The sequence below is a fragment of the Microcebus murinus genome, chromosome 19 (assembly GCF_040939455.1).
Source record: "Microcebus murinus isolate Inina chromosome 19, M.murinus_Inina_mat1.0, whole genome shotgun sequence".
Lineage (NCBI taxonomy): Eukaryota > Metazoa > Chordata > Mammalia > Primates > Cheirogaleidae > Microcebus > Microcebus murinus.
The window spans coordinates 47,445,952-47,466,040 of NC_134122.1; the positions used below are offsets into that span (position 1 = coordinate 47,445,952).

Below are 20,089 nucleotides of genomic sequence, written 5' to 3' on the forward strand. Positions count from 1 at the left end.
ATCTTTACTTAGGGTAGTAGTTGACATACCATAAACTTTCATCTGGAGGAAGGATACAGAGCATGCCACATGATACAGCATCCTCAAAAGTGTAATGCCCTATTACATTAATGAAAATGAATTGGATTAACCCATCTGTGTTCCCGTAACTTCCTAGAGGAATTTAATTGATTCATGTTTTAAGCAACATTTAATCATCAGTTTCTTCAAACAAAAACGAGAGGGGTATTGACTTTCTTCACATAGCCGTTATAAAACCATACTCTCACATTTCATTGTTTTATTGAGTTGGTTCATGAAATCCCTGCAAGTATACTCATTTTCAGCCATAAATGTGCTTAAGGTGTATTTCAGAATTAGAAAAGAAAAGCTTTAGGTCTGGAATCACTTACAGATTGACTACAGACTTAATACAAACCAGAAATTATATTTCTTTCTTGTTCATCTAGGATGTGACATGGCCTGCCAAATCATAAAATTATTGACTGATTTTTTTGATAGTTATGCTTCTTTTGGACAAACTGACTGTATTGCAGAAATTCCTGGAAAATGAAGGTTAAAATGATGAACATTACTGCCTTGGAAATATATAGAAATAGGTGACATGGAATTGTTCATATATATTTTGCCTCTTATTTTAATATGAGGTTTTCATTTGATTGGTTGATATCCAAACGGCTGACTTACTGTAGAGCAGTGGACATTTTCATGTTCAGTATTGGCTTGTAGAGTTTATGGCTGTTTACAATTTGCAGGTAGGTGCTCAGAGCACTTCTCTTTCACATTTGTTTTGTAGTTTGGCCTGGTCTGGCCACGTTACTATCTTGCAGCTCCCTGCCCTCTAAGTCACCTAGTTCCTCAGTTCCTCAAAACCAAGCAGATCCCACCACTAGAAAAGCATTGACAAGAGCTGTTTTTTCAGACTGGAGATTTCTACTGTCTATATCTCCTAAGCCTACAGTTCTCATTCCCCCCTTCCTTAGGAATTCGTCCTTGTATCAAATCTTCCTACTACGGGACATGCAACATGCGTCTCATCTTTGGAACACTTGTCAGCCTAGACATTCCACATATACTCACTTGATTTTCTTTGTTCTCATTCTTTCCTATCTCGTGAAATTTCTTATGTCTGTTTTTCCCCCTTAGTATTGTACCTCCTTGGCATGTAGTAAGCACTAAAAAAATGTATTTATGGTAATTAGAACACTAGCCTTGACAAGCTCTCTTACATAGAATTTCTTTTAGAATATCAGGGTTTTGATCATGATTTGAATGATGGAATTGTTTTTTAGAAGAAAATAATTTTGTGATCAATGTTCCACAAAGTTAATTTGATGATCAGTTTTTATTTTCATTAATAATACGTCTGAAAACTCTTGCTTTCTTTATCATTGAGACAGAAAGCAGAGTCTCTAACGGTGTATTATGGAATCTGTAACTTCAAGTAAGATGAAGTTGCTGAACTGACGAGATTGATGCCCCACACACTTTCTCCCAGCACTTAATTCATTTGCACATCAAGATAAGTATCTCCCTTATACCTCAATGAAGGAGAACTGCGGAGAGATTATTTTTAGAACTCCATAGCACTCTTCCTTTTCCTTCACCCACACATCTTGTTCTAAACTATTAGAAACAATGTAGAAATGGTAGTAAACAATGTAGTAAACTATAGAACAATGTAGAAATTAATCCCTTAAAATTTGCTGTGACACTTCACATTGCAACATTTGATTATTAGGCTACCAATTACCTTACTCTTATCATTTCTTTTGGGGGGAAGTGAGCTGCCTACAGGAAGATGAGTCATCCTGCATGAATATCCATCAGACTAGGCCTTTACTTCTCCATTCTACCCACCCAGATCTTCCTTTTTCTAACAAATATGCATAATGTCTCCTTCACTATCCTGAAAAGAAATTTATGGATAATACAATCTATCTACATACATAACTTAAATCATCTAGTGTCTGCATATACTATAAAGTAGAAATAACATTATAACATGTATAATATACTATGATACATTTAATTATGTGAAAGCTTGCTTGGGTATGATAGAACTAGAAGATATAATGAATTAGGCAGATATTTGTCCCTGTATTTATAATCACCTCGAGTACAGTATCTAAAAATAACTTTATCATCACTAATAAGATTTTCCAAAATGGTGAACCAATTGATAAAATTGAAGTATGGTTTTTCTTAGATATTCCAGTATGGCTCCATTCCTAGAAAGCTTTGTGCGTGTTACAGTATAGAATATTTAAGTAAATATTAAAGATAATGTGTATAAAATAACAGTATATATTAATACCCTGAAAAACACTGTATATATACGTGCTTTCTTTTCCAACTTACGTTTTTGTATATAGTAAACTGCCCAGAAATATGCTGGGTACTTATTACCCTCCTCTACAAGGAAAATATCATTTTGTTGGGCAGCTAAACATGTGCATATAATTTTAATTATATAAGAATTCAAATGCTAACATTCTATGAACACTAGTTTCACACAAAAAATACTATCAGGCATTTTAAGTCCTCCACCCCCCCAAAAAAGAAGAGTTGGTCATAAAGGGTGTGGTGTTTTGGGGAGGAGAAATATGGCATCCATTTGTGTATAGCTAGGCACACAAATGGCTGGAATAAAAAGAATAAGAGAAGATTGCTGTATTATGCTAATGCCAGATTCAAATTTCTACTAACCTTTATAAATCACAGGCCTGTCTTCAGTAAGTACTGACCTGGAATGAAGAGATAGTCAAGTTTCTGCGATTTAAAAAGAGGGGTTTTTTCTTTAAAAAGAAAAAAAACATCGCTATTATTGTGGTCCTTAAATTCTTTATGAAAGTAGCTGGAAAATAAATCCTTAATACATAAAAAAAGATATTTTTGGAATACTTTTATGTTGGTTTAATCCTAGCTTTGACTCCTGTTGCTATATTTTCTCATGTTTGGGTCCTTAATGTAAACCTTTTTCAATAATGGAAATACTTGTTTGCCTCCCCTTTTATTACAACTTCTTTTAGTCCTTCAAGAGATCTTCCCTCAGAAGAACATGAATTGCACATCCTTGTGTGTGGTGTTGAATTGTTTATGAGTTCCCTGTCTGCTTCTACCAGCCATCGTTTTTACATAAATGCTATTCGTCTGTGATCTGTGTCTTGTTTCTCTCTTTGAGAACATTAACAAACTTCTTTGCTTGGTAGAATACAGAAAGTCTTTCTCGCACATTCACTCTTTAATAGCTATTCAGCTCTTCTGGGAAGACAATCTCTTCTGACACACATATAGTAAACATTTCCCAGTAATTTTCCATGGTGGCAGACAAGCATTAGGAAAATGGTACACTTGGCTAGCCACTGCAGCAAATTTTGCCAACCTGATGCCATAAATGTTCACTAGACTATCTTTAAATTCCTTTATTTTGCTGATGTTACAGGAATGTACTTAGGACCAGGAAGGTTGCAGTTTATGTAGAAGACTTTCAAGTTTAGCGTACTTGGTCATATAAGGTAGAGGTTTTTTTATTGGTGGCAAATGTGATTATTGTTGTGTTTGCTAAAAACCTTGATTATTATTGAAGCTGGGTCCTGACTTGAAATTATGCATAAACAGTAGAAACATTTGATGGTTTTGACGTATTACATTTGATAGGGTCATCAACCTTCCCTCCTTGTTGCCCGTGATTGCAACAACTGAAATTTAACTGGGCAATAAATTTATTAAAGGAATAAATAATCAACTCTCTTAATAAGGATGTAGAACTCCTATCATGTTTTCCTTCACTGAACTTATTTAGGAACTTTTGAGTGATTCCAGATGGTATCCCATGTGTATTTGGCTCCAGATTTCTTGTTTTCTCACGTTTGGCAACATACGGTTAAGTGTTCAAAACTTTCAGATCCCTTGGAGCCGTTCAGTGTAGGACATACAACTTCAGATTGCTGTGGTGTATGTGACCACCATTTTGCAAATTCTCCTCGGCCCTCGGCATTTGAAGATATTAAAGTTGTTTAATGTACTTGGAGAAGAAAAATCCGTGGGGCTGTAGTGTGTGTCTGTGGACTGTAAAAAAGTATATCCCTTAAAAAGCTAGATTTCAAGTTTAGAGCAGGTCAACAAATAGCATATAGGCCACCCATAAACTCTTGAATGTGTAATGTGTAAAAGTATATTTTAAGTGGCCCTTTGGTAAACCAGAAGTATTTTCCCTTAAAAGTGCTGAAGTTCCCAGCCCAACAACACAAAAGGCTGTTTCATTCATAATGTAACTTATGTGAAGATTTTTACATATTCCAATAAAGCGATAGAACCTAACCGTCAGATCGGACATGTTCTTCCCTCAAGAAATATTTAGAGTAAACCTACTGTGTGCCAAGTACCAGTCTAGGTGTTGGTGTTATAAAAATGAGTGTTATGTTCACCTCTTTGAAGAGCTTTGGGTAAAATGTGGATGATGACAAAAACAAAACCAAATAGTTACAGCCTCATGTGATAAGAGCTAGGACAGAGTTCTGTGGAAGGAGCCGGAGAGTTACCAAGAGGCAACAGAGATTTTATCCTGGGGGAGCTGGGCGGGTGTTCACATGGAGGCCGTGTTTGGGGCTGTTCTTAAATGTTGGACAGTGAGTAATATGCCAGAGAGAAGAGATAAAGGATGTTCCCAGCAGATGGAGCAGGATGATCAGTGGCCTAGATGTAGAGAACTAATGTGTGATGGGCGAGGAATTCTGTGTTGTTGGAAAGTAATGCCTAGGGGGTTTGGAGGTGGGGAAGGGGCAGGGTTGACACCTGCAGGGATGGATGTGGTCAGATTGTTCTGGGGTGGCAGTGAAATAGAGAGGGAGAAGTTTGTTTCTGAGATTATTTTCAGGGTTGAACTCAACAGGAAGTGTCTGACCGGCAGTGGGAGAGGAGAGAGCGTAAGCAGGCTTCTCACTTGGGTGTTTGGCCTGGTTGACCATAAGCCCAGATTGAGTACTCAAAAAGATTAACAGATTTGGGGACATAGGGAATAGTAGATTAATGGGCCATTTTGGATTTTAAGATTTTTGTTTTGGAATCATTGTAGATTCCCAGGACAATGCAAAAATAGCACACTATGTCCTGTGCAACCTTTGCTCAGTTTTCCCCAATGGTAACATCTTATGAAGTTACAGTACAATGTGAAAACCCGGTACAATGTCAAAACCTGGAAATTTACATTGGTGTGATCCGTGGACCTCTTTTAGATTTCACCAGTTTCACGTGCACTCCTGTTTGTGTACATGCACATGCACACACGTGTGTGTGTAGATATTCCTATGCAATTTTGTCACATTGATCCACATAACTATCACCACAATCAAGATGTAGAGCTGTTCCTCCACTACAAAGATCCCTTCTGCTGCCTCTTTTATTATACCACCTGCCTGCCTTTTTCCCCTCCCTAACTCCTAGCAGTCATCAATTTGTTTCCATCTCTATAATTTTGTCACTGTGAGACTGTAATACAAATGGAATCATATAGTATATAACCTTTTGAAATTTTTTTCACTCAATATAATTCCCTTGAGATTCATTCAAGTATTGAATGTATCGAGGGTACATTTCGTGTCATTGTTGTGTAATATTTCATGGTATGAATATGCTAAAATCTATTTAATCTTTTGCACAGTGAAAGACATTTGGGTTATTTTGAGTGTTTGGCTATTACAAATAAAACTGTTACAAACATTCACATACATAATTTTCGTGTATGTGGACTTAAGTTTTTGTTTCTTTGAGATAAATATTCAGGAGTATAATTACTGTGTTTTAAGAAACAGAAACTTTATTTTTTAGAATGATGGTACCATTTTACACTCTCCAAAGCAATGTACAAGTGGTCCAATTTTGCTTCATCCTCAGTATTGTCACTATTTTTTATTCCAGCTGTTTTAATAGATTTGCAGTGATATCTAATTGTGATTTTAATTTGCATTTCTCTAATGGCAAATGGTGTTGACCATCTTTTTTGCTTTCCCGACCATCATACAGTTGAAAAATCACAAATTGAACCAGTCAGTCAGGGACCATCTGTAATCCACAACAACAAAGCTCTTTGGCATCTTGTATAATATTTAGGAGAATAACAATCCTGAGTCTAAAATGTTTGAGAGCTGCTATAGTAGATGGTCTTGTGTTTCTTTCCAACCGGAGACTTTTATGATTCTATGATACTGTACTAATCTAGCACTTGCAGAGAGTGTCCTAGCAAAGAAAGTTCTCTGTTCCTTGTCAGGAATGCCAACACTCAGGCGTCAGTATGATGGAAAGAGGATTTGGAGGTGAGAAACACATCCTGTCCCTGCCCTCATGGAACTTTCAGTCTCTATGGGGAAGATATTAATTAGAGATTCACAAAAATAAATAAGGGTAAAATTAAATGGCAATAAGACAAAAGAGGAAAAGTAGTTGGAAAATGATCTCTGTTCAGAAGATGTTTCCCTGGTGAAGATGATGATTGAGCATCTGTTGAATAAGAGCCTTCCAGACCCAGGAGGCCACATATGGAGGATGTGGTGGTGGAAGGAAGAGAGCTACCATGCCATGTCACAGGGAGAGAGGGCCTGTGGTTGGCACACACGGATCTGCAAGAGTGAAGTTGAACCATGGGGACCTTGGTGAGCCATGTTAAGCATGATGGTGTTTATCCTTTGCAAGATATTTAGGAGGGTACATTTTTTTTTTATCTTCATCTATGCGATAACCTCTCTGAACCTGTCCTTTATCCTCACTGTACCTCAAGTTATTTTAATAATAACTCGATTTCCCCTTCTGTTGATTCCCAGGAACCCCTCCTCTTCATTTTCCTGAGCTGGTTCATCACTGTTGAGTTTTAGTCCCTTTCTTTGCTCATCTCCCATTGTTTGTGTTCCTCACACATTGGCTCTTACAGACCTCGTTCAGGCCAAGTCATCGTCCTCATCCTGAACTTCCTCACTGGTGGGAGATGATCTCACCTCCATGTTTATTCACAAAGTCAAGGTTATCCCCACGAAAGATCTTTCTGATATTCTTGTTCTATATTAAACTCCCCTGTGTCCTTGTTCTTCCCTTCTATCTTTGCTCCCTTCCCTGAGGATAAAAATGTGTCTTTTTTTGCATTGTGCATCTGTGACCTCTTCTCCCACATCTGCACTGGCTCCTCTTCCTCCTCCTCCCGCCTGTTCCTTGATATGTGAGTCCTCTCCAGGATCTGTCCTTGGCTGGCTTCCGTCTTTCCTCTGAAGAGTCATCGTTAGAATTCTCTTCATCTTTGACTTAAGTAGCTGATTCCCAATCGTTTATCTTTTGCCCTAGCAGTTTTCCAGAGTTATTTGTAGACTCCAAATGTTCCAAGTTCTCCCAAGCCTCCCTGTGTCCTGCTGCCATTACTTAGTACCGTTAAAGGAGCACCCATCACACTATTTAGTGAGAGTTTATCCATTTCTCTTCCTCCGGTATAGACTTCCTGAAGGCAGAAGCTGGGGTTTGCTAGGCTTGGTTTTCCTTCTCACTATTGCAGTGCATGATATCACAGTATATGGTATCACAGTAGTGTATGACAGCAGGCAAGCAGTAGTCATCTGCTGGCTGTACAACCTCCAAGCCTATCTTATGTTCTTACCACCTCATAGATATCCCCACCTGGACATTTCAATTGGATCATTTTTCATTTGCTTTTTCTTGATTGATATGCTATTCTTGTGAAGTTCCTCTCCCCTCCAAAGCATTTTCAGATTGAAGAGGAGATGGAGTCATTTGAAAATTGGCACTTGACAACTAGGATTTTAAAAAAAAAAAACAATACAACCATACCATGAGTAGTGTTTTGGTTCTTGGGCTGGCTAGCCTACAAATGACTATTTTAAATATTGGATTAAAAAATATTGAAAACTCTACTGAGAGTAGCTCTACTGCTCTCCAATTGCAAAGAATCTTTATTTAAGTAATGAATAGTCATTGCTTAGGTGCAGTTTGTTGGAGCGTATACAGAGTATGAAGGGACTTTTAGGATACATCGCGGGCTTTAGAGGTTGGTATGTCTTGAAGACAATTACTATTTCAAAATGTGTGGATTCGGGTGTACCACTGCCATCTTTCTGCATATGAATTATCGCCATGGTTGTAGAATGAAAAGATAACATTTTTCTGAAGTAACTGAAGGGGAAAAATGAAGGGAATTAAGAGTATTTACTTGTAATGACTCTCATATATATGCATATGTGTATACACACACACTCATATAAAGTTGATCCTCGTTATTTCTGGATTTCGTATTTGCAAATTTGCCTAGTCACTAAAATATATTTGTAACCCCCGAATCAATACCTGTGGGGCTTTTCTGGTTATTGAGGAACATGTGCTGAGTGGTGAAAAATTTGAGTCTCCTGAGGGGCATGCCATTCCTAGCTGAAGTCTTAGAAGGCAACATTCCGCCTTCTTGTTTCAGATCGCATACAGTGAACAAGTATCTTTTCACAGTCTATGTGGTACCATGTTTTTTGCATTGCCATGTTTTTGTTAGGGATTTTGCTGTCTAAAAAGGCTTCCAAGCATAGTGTTGAAGTGCTGTCTAGTGTCCATAAGCACAGGAAGGCTGTGGTGTGCCTTACAGGGAAAATCTGTGTGTTAGACAAACTTTGTTGAGCAGTGAGTTATGGTGCTGCTGGCCATAAGTTGAGTGTTAATGACTGAACAGTATATGTTATGTAAGGTGTCTTTATTTTTATTTTTATTTTTTGAGACAGAGTCTCACTCTGTTGCCCAGGCTAGAGTGAATGCCATGGCGTCAGCCTAACTCACAGCAACCTCAAACTCCTGGGCTCAAGTGATCCTACTGCCTCAGCCTCCCGAGTAGCTGGAACTACAGGCATGCGCCTCTGTGCCCTGCTAATTTTTTCTATATATGTATTAGTTGGCCAATCAATTTCTTTCTTTTTATAATAGAGACAGGGTCTCACTCTTGCTCAGGCTGGTTTCGAACTCCTGACCTCGAGCAATCTGCCCGCCTTGGCTTCCCAGAGTGCTGGGATTACAGGCGTGAGCCACTGCACCCGGCCTGTAAGGTGTCTTTAAACATGAAACAATGTTATGTATTGATCAGTTGATGAAGATGTTGTGACTCCAGAGGCTTATGGGAACCTTGTATTTTCCCTGGGAGTAACTGTTCAGTATTTGCTAAATCAGTGTCCAGTCTATGAATAAAGAAATTGACTGTATGTGTATATACGTACATGTGTGTGTGAGAGACAGAGAGAGAGACAGAGACAGAGACAGAGATTACCTGAGGCAGCCTTAGCTAAGCACCAAGGAGAAAAAGAAAAAGAAAAGAATAGAGAGCATCGTGCACACATAGTTGTGGGGAAGAAGAAGAAAGGAGGTTTGGGGACATAGACAAAGTGATGGTTCTCTCTACTTGTCATAAAACATACTGTCAGCCTAGGGTGCAGCTTTGTTTCTTTCTGAAATGAGCAGAAATGGTCTAACAGAGTACAGAATATAAAGGACCATGCAGTTAGCAATTAGCAATTCGTATGTGTTGAATAGTTTGGGAAATGACCCCATAGTGCTGCCAGAAAGTCACTTTGTTCTGAAGACATACAGGAATTGTATTCTTCTCTTATATATCTGATTATTACTTTGATTTACCTTGGCCATCTTTGTTCTGTTATAGCTGCCTTTGAATTGTTGTTGTTTGTTTTTTAAGCTCCCAGGAGATTTACTGGGTCCATGGAGTGGGTTTCCAGTCATGTCCACCCTCAGTTGAGTCCACTCAGCAGTTAGGTTGAGTCTATGTCAAGGTATTGAAAGTTCAAAACACAAAATTAAACCAACAACCATAATTACTAGATTGTAGAAAGCTGTGTGTGTTTTTTTTTTTTTTTCCTAATGAGGTTTTGGGTATAGAATGCGGTTGGGCTTGGAGATCACAGACTAAGCAACTACTTTCTGGTAAAAGGTGTCATTTCTCTTAAAGGAATAGAGAAATTAAAGGGACTAGAAACTTTTATGGGTTACACTTTGGTGTGGACCTGTGTATCTTAAAACAACCCTTGCCTCATTGATATTCTTAGCTTTAATATTCTTTTAGAATGGTACCCCGGTCTCTCATTTGCCAGATGGGTGGATATTGCCCATTTAAAAAGTCCACCTTGCGGCTGGGCGTGGTGGCTCACGCCTGTAATCCTAGCACTTTGGGAGGCCGAGGCGGGCGGATTGCTCAAGGTTAGGAGTTCGAAACCAGCCTGAGCGAGACCCCGTCTCTACCAAAAATAGAAATAAATTAATTGACCAACTAAAAATATATATACAAAAAATTAGCCGGGCATGGTGGCGCATGCCTGTAGTCCCAGCTACTCGGGAGGCTGAGGCAGTAGGATCGCTGAGCCCCGGAGATTGAGGTTGCTGTGAGCCAGGCTGACGCCACGGCACTCACTCTAGCCTGGGCAACAAAGTGAGACTCTGTCTCAAAAAAAAATTAAAAAAATAAATAAATAAATAAAAAGTCCACCTTGCGATATGGTTTTAAAGTGGTCCTCTGATAGTATCTGTGAGGCTGACTCTTGTAGGTAACTGATAAGTAAATGAGGTGGTATTTTTTCCCTTAAAATTCTTTATCAGGGCCCCAATAAATTGGGAGAAAACATATGTTCAATGCATAATTGAAATTCTAGAAGAAGATTCTTAATTTTTGGAGTGGCTTGAGATATTTGCAATAAAATACAATTCCCTTACTTCTTTGTATCCTTTGGATACATCACATTCCAAAAGCAAAATTTGAAATTGTCAGAGGACCAATTTTCTCTCTGGCTGATCTCTGATCAGTTCTTCTTCCCCTAGAAAGAAGCTTCTTTCTAGGTCCTAAGTTAGTCAATCTCATCAACTGAAAAGCTGCATTTCAAAATAATCAGTAAATACAAAGCAGGAATTGACTCAAAAATAATCATAATACTCTATAAAATGGCATAGATTTGTGCTTCTTGAAGTCTATAATATCTTCTACCTTATATTAAAAATGCAGAAGATTGTCTCTCATAAGGAAATATATTTGGGATGACAAGTTTTTAGTTTGTGATTATAAAAGGTGAAAGATGATGTTTAAGAAAATGAGCCTGGAGCCATTTTTATATCGAAAAGAAAATTCAGCCAAAGGATCAAAACCTTTTATTTTTGTTCCATTTTTTTAAAATTCAAATGTAATTCTCTTTTCCCAAAATTTAAAAAGCAGTAACAATAATTGCAATAGTTACATAAGTACTTTTTTTCCATTAAAAATGTTATAAAACTTTAGGATAAAATTACTTCCAAATTTAACTCGATTGATTTCTGAATAAGGAATACCAATTTGAAATGAAATTCTTGTATTCTAGAGTTTACTATAAACAGCCAAAATAACAAGGGAAAACTTCATTGTTTTAACTCATGCTTGAATGAATAAACGTTTTACAGATCGCTAATAGTCAATAACATGATTTGGAAGATTTGGAGATGATCTGGTTTGCATTAAACATATTTACACTTTCAAATGCTTCATGAATTAAGTCAAGCTTTACTACATACGGATGCTAAGAAATATGAAAATACAGAGTTTTACTATATTAAGATCATTAGATTTAGCAGGATAATTAGATCATTATCTAAAGGGTTCCATTGACCAGATTTTGAAAAACTGCTTGGCTTTTGTTTTTCTAGAGAGCACAGTCAGATGAACTGGAAAAAATTGAAAAGCACGGCCGGTCTTCCAAAGACAAGAAGAATCCCAAGTCTCTGGACAAACCTGAACAGTAAGCATGTCTTAGGACCACGCAGAGACACCCAGGCTACGGGTGGATTCTTTTCGTTTGGAGATGCAAAAATGCAGTGTCTTCAATATGTACTTGTTATGAATGAGATGAGGATGCACATCTGTTTGTGTGAGTTATATTTTTCCTCTTCATTTGGCTTTATTTCCTTAGGTTCCTTTATGAGCTGTCACTAATCCCCAACTTTTCAGAGCGAGTCTTTTGCATCCTGTTCCAGTCCACGTTTTCTGAAAGCATTTGCTCCATTCGTCGCAAACTGGAATTACTACAGAAGTTGTGTGAGGTGAGTTCTGGTCCAGAGAGAGCTAAACTTGAGTTCTGATATTTAATTTCATTCGATTGTGTTCAAATTTTTCAAAAAAGTATCATTTACTCTAAGTACTCATTAACTTTGAAGGATAGCAGTCCCACAGAAGGGAACATTTTATGATTGAGTCTCAAAATCAAAGCAGATTTTCATATTGGCGCACGGGGCGACAGGACCACATTGCTAGGGTGTTTTCTCTGCCCTCTGCTTTTGCCAACAACATCTTTGCTTTTCGTGGGCCTCTCAGACATCAGACTTCCAAATGAATGCAATTTGAAGGCATTTTATAATATTTACTTTCCTTCATTGTTTTGGAAAGGATCTTCAACAAATTGTTAATAATTATTCCAACCAAATGATTTAGAAACAACCATATGACTCAACAGAAGATAAATATTCTCCTGAAAACAAGGAACAAATGCTTGGCAGAGATAACCAATATTAACATTTAAAACGATTTGTCAAAAATCGATAATACCATTTGTTCTGATTGTGGTAAACCTTTTTGAAAAGGGGAAAGATGATATATTAAAGGCTTACATTTTTAGAAGAGGTGGCAAAGAAATTCAAGTTAAACACAGTGTTTTGGAAGAAGGGAGTGTGAACTGTTGGGGGGGATAAATCTAAATCTGGAAACTAACCTTTATAACTGCTTTTTGGTGTTTTCCTATAAGTGATGCCAAAAAATTTGTATTGTTTCAGACATAGGCACAATTAAGAAGATGGCAGTGATATTATTTTGTAATAGTTCTTATATTTCAGGCTTATTTGTTTTCCTTGCAATTACATCATAGAAAAGGCCTAAATTGCCACTTCTCAGCTTACAAAAGCATACCTGAATGTTGGTTGGTGGTGCAACTTTTTAAAGTTAACTTTGGAAATACTGCTCTTAAAAGATAGCTAATAATGAGGAATGGTAAAAGTTTGGTTATGACCCAAAACTATTAGTATAATATAATATAAATTGCTGGCACTGACTTAACATGATTCAAACAAAACTTTGTATGAAAGCAGAATTTTTTTGTTCTATTTTACAGACATTAAAAAATGGCCCAGGGGTTATGCAGGTTCTGGGTTTGGTTCTAGCTTTTGGCAACTACATGAATAGTGGAAATAACACTCGGGGGCAGGCAGATGGCTTTGGATTAGACATTCTTCCGAAGCTGAAAGATGTCAAAAGCAGCGTAAGTATTTTGTGTGAGTGGGAATGGGCACATTGAGGATTAGATGTTTTGTTTGACTGTAAACCAGTTATAATAAATATTTCTTTATAAGTTCAAAAGTTTCTTTATGTTCTGAGCTATATAAAACTAATGGCCATCAGATATTTGCGATTCAGTGAATAATAATGTTTCCTAAAGTAAGTAATTTTGAATTCTATGTCTAATGAAACACTGTAATATTTTTAAATTATTTTTTTACTTGATGTTTACCATGTCCACTAATATGTATTCATTTGGAGTATGAGGGCTAGTTATTTCCCGTGAATAGGAAGGTATATCTCTTATTTTTTCATTTTTCTTCTTTGCCATGTTAAGCAATGGAGGCCAATAGACCCATACTTTGGAAATAAAGATTAATGAACATAGTTTGTAGATAAAATATTAAAGATGATCATTCTCTTCCTAATACTGGTATATATGGAAATGTCTAAGCCCTTTTGTAGACCTAACTATTTTTGGGTACTACTTGTACAGTTGTGTTTGTTTGAAATTGATATCTGAGAGATTATGAGAGTGTCAATAGAAATATAAGGTTAGAGATGATGATCAGAGTCCCAGTTCAAGATGGAAAGATTAGAAAATAAAAGAGTTATATTTCTCTGATAAAAGAATCATCACATAGAACAGTATGTGAAGGGAATTAGTAAGTTTCATAATTGGCTTATAGAAATGAAAATATATAGGATTGTCCTTAGATAATGAAATAATCTCCCTCATACGAGAGATCTCTTTTTTTGGTCTTTTCTGTCTGTCAGCAATCTGTTTATTCATTCCTATACAGATGCTCCTCAACTAACTATGGAGTTATATCCTAATAAACCTGTCCAAAGTTGAAAGTATATGTCACAAATGAGTTTAATATGATAACCTACTGAACATCGTAGCTTAATCTAACCTACCTTAAACATGCTCAGAATACTTACATTAGCCTACAGTTGGGTAAAATCATCTCACAGAAAACCAATTGTATAATAAAGTATTAATTATGTCATGTAATTTATTTAATACTGTACTGAAAGTGAAAAACAATGGTTATACAGTTATTCAAAGTGAAGTTTCTATTGACTGCTTATCACTTTTATACCATCATAAAGTTTAAAAATTGTTAAGTCAAACTATCATTAAATCAGGGACTGTGTGTGTATGGATATATATTTTTTATTCAACATTCTTTTATTGAACATCTATGAAATGCTGGACACTGCTTTTCCAAAATTGAATAACTCATAGTTCCTCCTTGGTACAACAACAGCAGATGATTTTTGTGTTTTTATGTTCAAATGCTATTATATTTATATGATATACATTTTCACGGAAGCCTACAATATATTGACCTGATAAATCAAATTTGTTTAAAAAAAAAAAAAAAAAAGCTCAAGCTGGGTGTAGTGGTATATGAGCCTGTAGTCCCAGCTGCTCAGGAGGTTGAGGTGGAAAGATTGCTGAGGCCAGCCTGGGCACCATAGTGAGACCCCATCTCTAAAATAACCAACAAACAAAAGAAGAGACCTTTTCTAAACATGTGGTAGTTCTTGAATAGTTCTTAGCACCTGCTTGTTAGATTGAAATATAACATTGAAATATAAATAGCATCAATACAATGTTTAACTTATAAAAATGTTTCAGAAATAGATTCTAGTAACCATGTACAAGTAAGCGATTAATTTTGGGTTCTTTTTGTATTGGTTTATATATCTTATTCAATCCTCCATTAAGTTAAATTTCATTAATTAAGGCATAATCTAAAATAAAAATTAAGTACTGAATCAAGAAGTAAGATTTTTAAAAATAATTTCACTTACACTCCCTGAAGAGCTATGCTAAGTCTTCCAGAATTGGTTCTTTTTCTATAAGACAAATGTAACTATAGATACTTCTCAGTACTACCAGTCCATTGTAGTCCTCCATGGACAGAGCTGTTACCTCCATCACCCAGAGTTTCTCCCACTGTGCCTGTCAGCAGCCGTTTAATGAATGTGTTAATTGATTCAGGTACTGCTGACCCTTTCATTGACTTATGTTAGGAGACAGAACAAAGTCCAATTGCTTAAATCCTTTTACAAGCAAATCCTGTCTGAGGAAGGAAGTCTCTAATAGATATATTACTATCTCATGTCAAACTCAATTATGAAGGGGTTTTGCTCTTTTTATAAGTGGGGGGAAATCATGGTTATAATCATGGTTATGTCAAACATTCCAGAGAACATAGTTTGAATCATAGAGTTTGTTTTTCAAGTGAAATATGTATTTGGTCTCTTGATTCGGATTATCTCCTACTAATTTGGAGCAATGCAAAAAAAGTTAATTAAAAATGAATGCCTCTAAGTCTGTCAGAAAGGAAGTGAAAATCTGTTCTTTGAAGTCTGTTAGATATAAAACAATTTTATATTTTTTTCTGTAGACCTGTGTGTGCATTTTCTTTATAGCTTCATGGATATTAATTCCTCAATCTCAATTGCTGATGTAACAAATTATAATATGCATTGGCATTTTAAAAGCTCCCACTTACTCAAAATGATACTTAGCTTTTTTATTTCCCTGGTCTATATGCTAATGAGCCTCAATCAAACTTAGTGGTGGAGGGGTACCCGCTAGTCTAGCTGTGTATATGTAAATGACAGCAATATTTAATTATTTCACTTAAGATAGTAGTTTTAAAACATAATAAAAAATTCATAATCATAAAATAATAAAACAAAAATTAATGAACTAAATTTCTGATTGAGGAGAATAAAAATAGGAAAGTATTTACCGTTGAGACCCCGCTCTTAAATAGTTATGCTTAGATTGAAACATTAGAGGGGGAAATCTATGCCATTCAATTCCTTAGATATAATGACTAAGAATTCAAAATGTAAAATTTTACATTGCATTCTAAATGTTCTCATGCATCTATGTGAATTCACTGGAATTTATTTTCTTTAATGCTACATGTCATTTTTTTTTTTAAAAGTTACTGACTTTGGTCTTTCTGCCTAGGACAATAGCAGAAGCCTTTTGTCATATATTGTTTCATATTATCTTCGAAATTTTGATGAGGTAAGACAGTTTTTACGTATATTTGTATTATGTTCTTTATTTGTTGGGTGATTTGGCAGTGTTTTTTTGTTGTTGTTTGTTTGTTTGTTTTTATTATTGCTGCTGTTATTACTTATATCAGTGCTGGTTCATTTAAAAATCACGTATTTCTGGCTAATTAGGACGCTGGGAAGGAGCAGTGTGTCTTCCCACTGCCAGAGCCCCAGGACCTTTTCCAGGCCTCTCACATGAAGTTTGACGATTTCCAAAAAGATCTCAGAAAACTGAAGAAAGACTTGAAAGGTGACTTATCATTTTGAACTCATATGTTTGTTAGTTTATTTATTTATATATGCCTTTCCAATGAAAAAAGGCAGACTTTTCAATGTTTTCAAAGAAAGTAAATTAGTTCTATATAGCCTTTTAGCACAATTTTTTTTTTTTTGGCATAGCAAAAGAAAAATGTGCCAATATTCTTATTCTTTTGTTGTTTAAAAAGTTTATATGTATCAAAAATTCAGTTATTAAATAATAACTTGGTTATTTTAGTAACAGTCTATTTCATCAGGAGCAAGTTTGCATTTTATTTTCATTTATAGCCGAGAACACTTGGACATTGATCATGTCATGGTTGGACACGAGTTCTGTCATTGTTAAAAGATAAATAGTCCCTCCCCACTCTGCCTTGGCATAGGTACCTAAGATTTTTGTGGCTTACGAACTTTCCTGGGAACAAGTTATCTTCTTTTATGTATTTTGTCAAAAACATGTATGTGTATATTATTTTATTGTCAATCAGGAAGCCTTATATCAAATCATTTTGAAGAAAGTTTGAAATTCTTCCGATTCCTAAAGTAAAAGTAACATTTACACAAAAGCAAATAGTTAACCAATTTTTTTATTTTTTTCAAAGTAAAATCTCTTTTATTCTCTCTTCATGAGAGGTATTCTTATTGTTATGGAGTTGAGAACACTTCAGCTATCTGTTAAATATTTAAGCCTATTTTTAGCTCTGTTAAATATAGACGAGGAGAGAGTAAATTTATGTGAGATTTTCATTTGATATTGTATTACTAGATGAGAATAAGATTCCTAAAACCAGAAACCAAAAAGAGACATAAATTTTTAAGAAACTCTATTCCAAATCTGAGATGTGTTTATCCAAAGATATGGATCTGTAATCAAATTCATGGAGTCATTATATTCTGGTGATAGATGTTTTTATATGGATTTCAATGAACCTAGCCACATGATGTAGTTTGCTTATAGTTCTTTGTACTTAACAACATTTTTTACAGGCCTGGTTCATATCAGACGTTTGCTAGGTGCTGTGAGTACACAAAGGTACTGTCATCACTGTTGAAAAGGGCTGAAATTAGGTTACTTAGATGTGTCCTACTGGAGCCTTACATGTTGGGGCTCATGAACTGAGCCCAAGAGAAACTGCCTTGACTTGCCCTATTTTTATTGTAATAATAATAAATGAAATTGTTACATTTGTATAATACTGTTGTATTAGGTATTTAAGAATGAATTCTTAAAGCAACAGAAAAACATTCATTCCGTAGTATTTATCGTGCTTCACATTTATTCCAGGTATCTTGGTTTGCTTATGAAATTTTACACACACACTATGCCGTGGTGCTAGGGGCATGTCTAAGGGAGCAGGAAAATACTTTACACTTCAATCAACGGTCCTTGTAAAGTAGGATTTCATAGTTTACAGGTGATTTCATAGAAGAGAGGAGTGGCAATCTTATTATCAGGGGATTTATGTTTGCTTCTGTTGTTGCATCACTTTGGAATGTTATCCCATTGTCTTATATAGAGACCTTCTTATTATTGGTATTAAGTATACATGTAGCCGTGAAAATGGCAAGTTTTCATAAGACTTTGGAGGTAAATGTAAAGTGCTAACTAATACCAGGTAATGGGTTTGAAAAGGACAAATAAATAGCCAAATGCTGTCTTCACGTGTGCATTCGCCACCTTGAGCAATGTGGTAGCTACAGAAGATTAAATATTGAAGGAGCATCTTAGCAAATTTTGAGTGCCTCAGAGGGTTAAGGGCATGATTTTAACTGTGAGGGTTTACACTTTATGTAGGGAAAAGATGAACTTACCTGAAAGTCCTATAGTTGACTGAATCCAAATTTCACAGAAGAAATCCTTTAATAAAGGGATTTCTTCTGTGAAATTTGGATTTGGTTGAGGGGCCACACTTGGGGATCTGGAGGACCACAGGTGGCCTGGAGGCCTCCCCACCCCTGGATACCCTCAACTAAACAACCATAACATTTGCCTGGCACAGTTTTTTCCCCAAGTTTGCCTGTAGCTTGTTACAATTTGGTAGAATTGAATAAATGGGGAGTTTTGTGATCCAATGCCTATAGAAACTGCTAGGTTAACTTAAATTCAGAAGGAATTCACAGTATTCTTCAAAAGAAATAGTTTTCCAGTTTACTTGACCATAGAGCGCTTTTTTTTTCCCTATAGTTTCTGGTGGGTTCTGTAGTTGGTGGAACACATTTTGGGAAATGCAAGGCTGGCACTATGTCAGTAACAGAAGAATGGCATTTGCTTCTCAGAAGCCTACAGTGAAAGGTAGGAAAGGAAACTATAGTCCATGAAATAACAGAATTATATATTACTGTTTTTATGAAATGAAATCAGCTGGAAGAGCTGTTTACAAAGCTGTCAAACTGAGCTGACAAAAAAATGTCAAAAACTGTTAAAAACTGACAAAAAACTCATAATTTACCTCATTTTTTTACATTTCCAAAATTTGGGTTTTTCCACAGAACATAAGAAGTATGGTGACACAAAGAAGTTCATCTTATGGACAGAAATTAAATTCACTTTCTAGGAAGTAAAGATTTACCCTGAATGTAGCATTTTTTTTTATCAACAAGACATAAAATGAGGCTGCCTCGTGTCCTTTTTAGGAATGAGATGGATATAAATAGATAGATACAATCATCCCACTCAATGGGAGTCAAACAGGAGATTATTAGGTTATGCTGTTTTAGGTATAATTACTTTAAAACAGTATCTGCTGTGATCAAAGTCGCCTATTAAAAATGATTCCCTCTAAATGATCAGATTATGGAATTCATTAAGAAGATTCAAACAGCCTGTCCACATGTCTTTTTTAACAGAGACAAATTGTTTTAAAAAGGTTTAAAAAAACAGGATAATATATGGAAGGGCATACCTTTCATGCAGTATATATCTACTCTCGGCTATTCATAATAGGGTAAAAATAGAATAGTGTGCTTAGTTTGATAAAGACATAAGCTATAACCAACCATGCAGTCACTCATTTGCTGGTGCTATTACTTCTGTTTCTGCTTGTAGACTTGAATATTCATTTATAAGGAGAAGCTCAGACATTTCAGTAAGATGACTGAATCTCATTTTAGTATTTATAAGAACATCCACTGTGTTCGGTTTCTCTACTTATTCCAGAGATTTCCATAGCTCCTCAGGGTGCACGTGGCTTTCTGAGCTCTCTGACATGCAGTTTTGTCGAGCAACCTGATCTGCTTTTGATCTCTTCTGGCTGTCAGCAGCTTTTCTTGATGTCGTCATGCCTAATGATGACTTCTGTTCCAGTGCCTTCCTCGGGTAGGAATTACAGCATTTGCCACAAGACTCTATCAACTCAACATGCACAGAGCATTGAGTAATTAAGTTACTGGGACTGGATAAGAATGTTCTCATTCAGC

The 20,089-nt window shown here is 36.0% G+C and overlaps 1 protein-coding gene across 2 annotated transcripts in view; it reads left to right on the top strand.

Annotated features, from left to right (window-relative positions):
- The window catches only part of FMN2 (formin 2), a 307,908-nt gene that overhangs the window by 180,569 nt on the left and 107,250 nt on the right, over positions 1-20,089 (top strand). For both annotated transcript variants that reach the window (XM_012738321.3, XM_075995507.1), the window contains exons 9-13: positions 11,704-11,795; positions 11,967-12,096; positions 13,158-13,304; positions 16,323-16,382; positions 16,544-16,664. In XM_012738321.3, the coding sequence (XP_012593775.2) occupies positions 11,704-11,795; positions 11,967-12,096; positions 13,158-13,304; positions 16,323-16,382; positions 16,544-16,664 (550 nt within the window). The remainder of the gene's footprint in view (positions 1-11,703; positions 11,796-11,966; positions 12,097-13,157; positions 13,305-16,322; positions 16,383-16,543; positions 16,665-20,089) is intronic.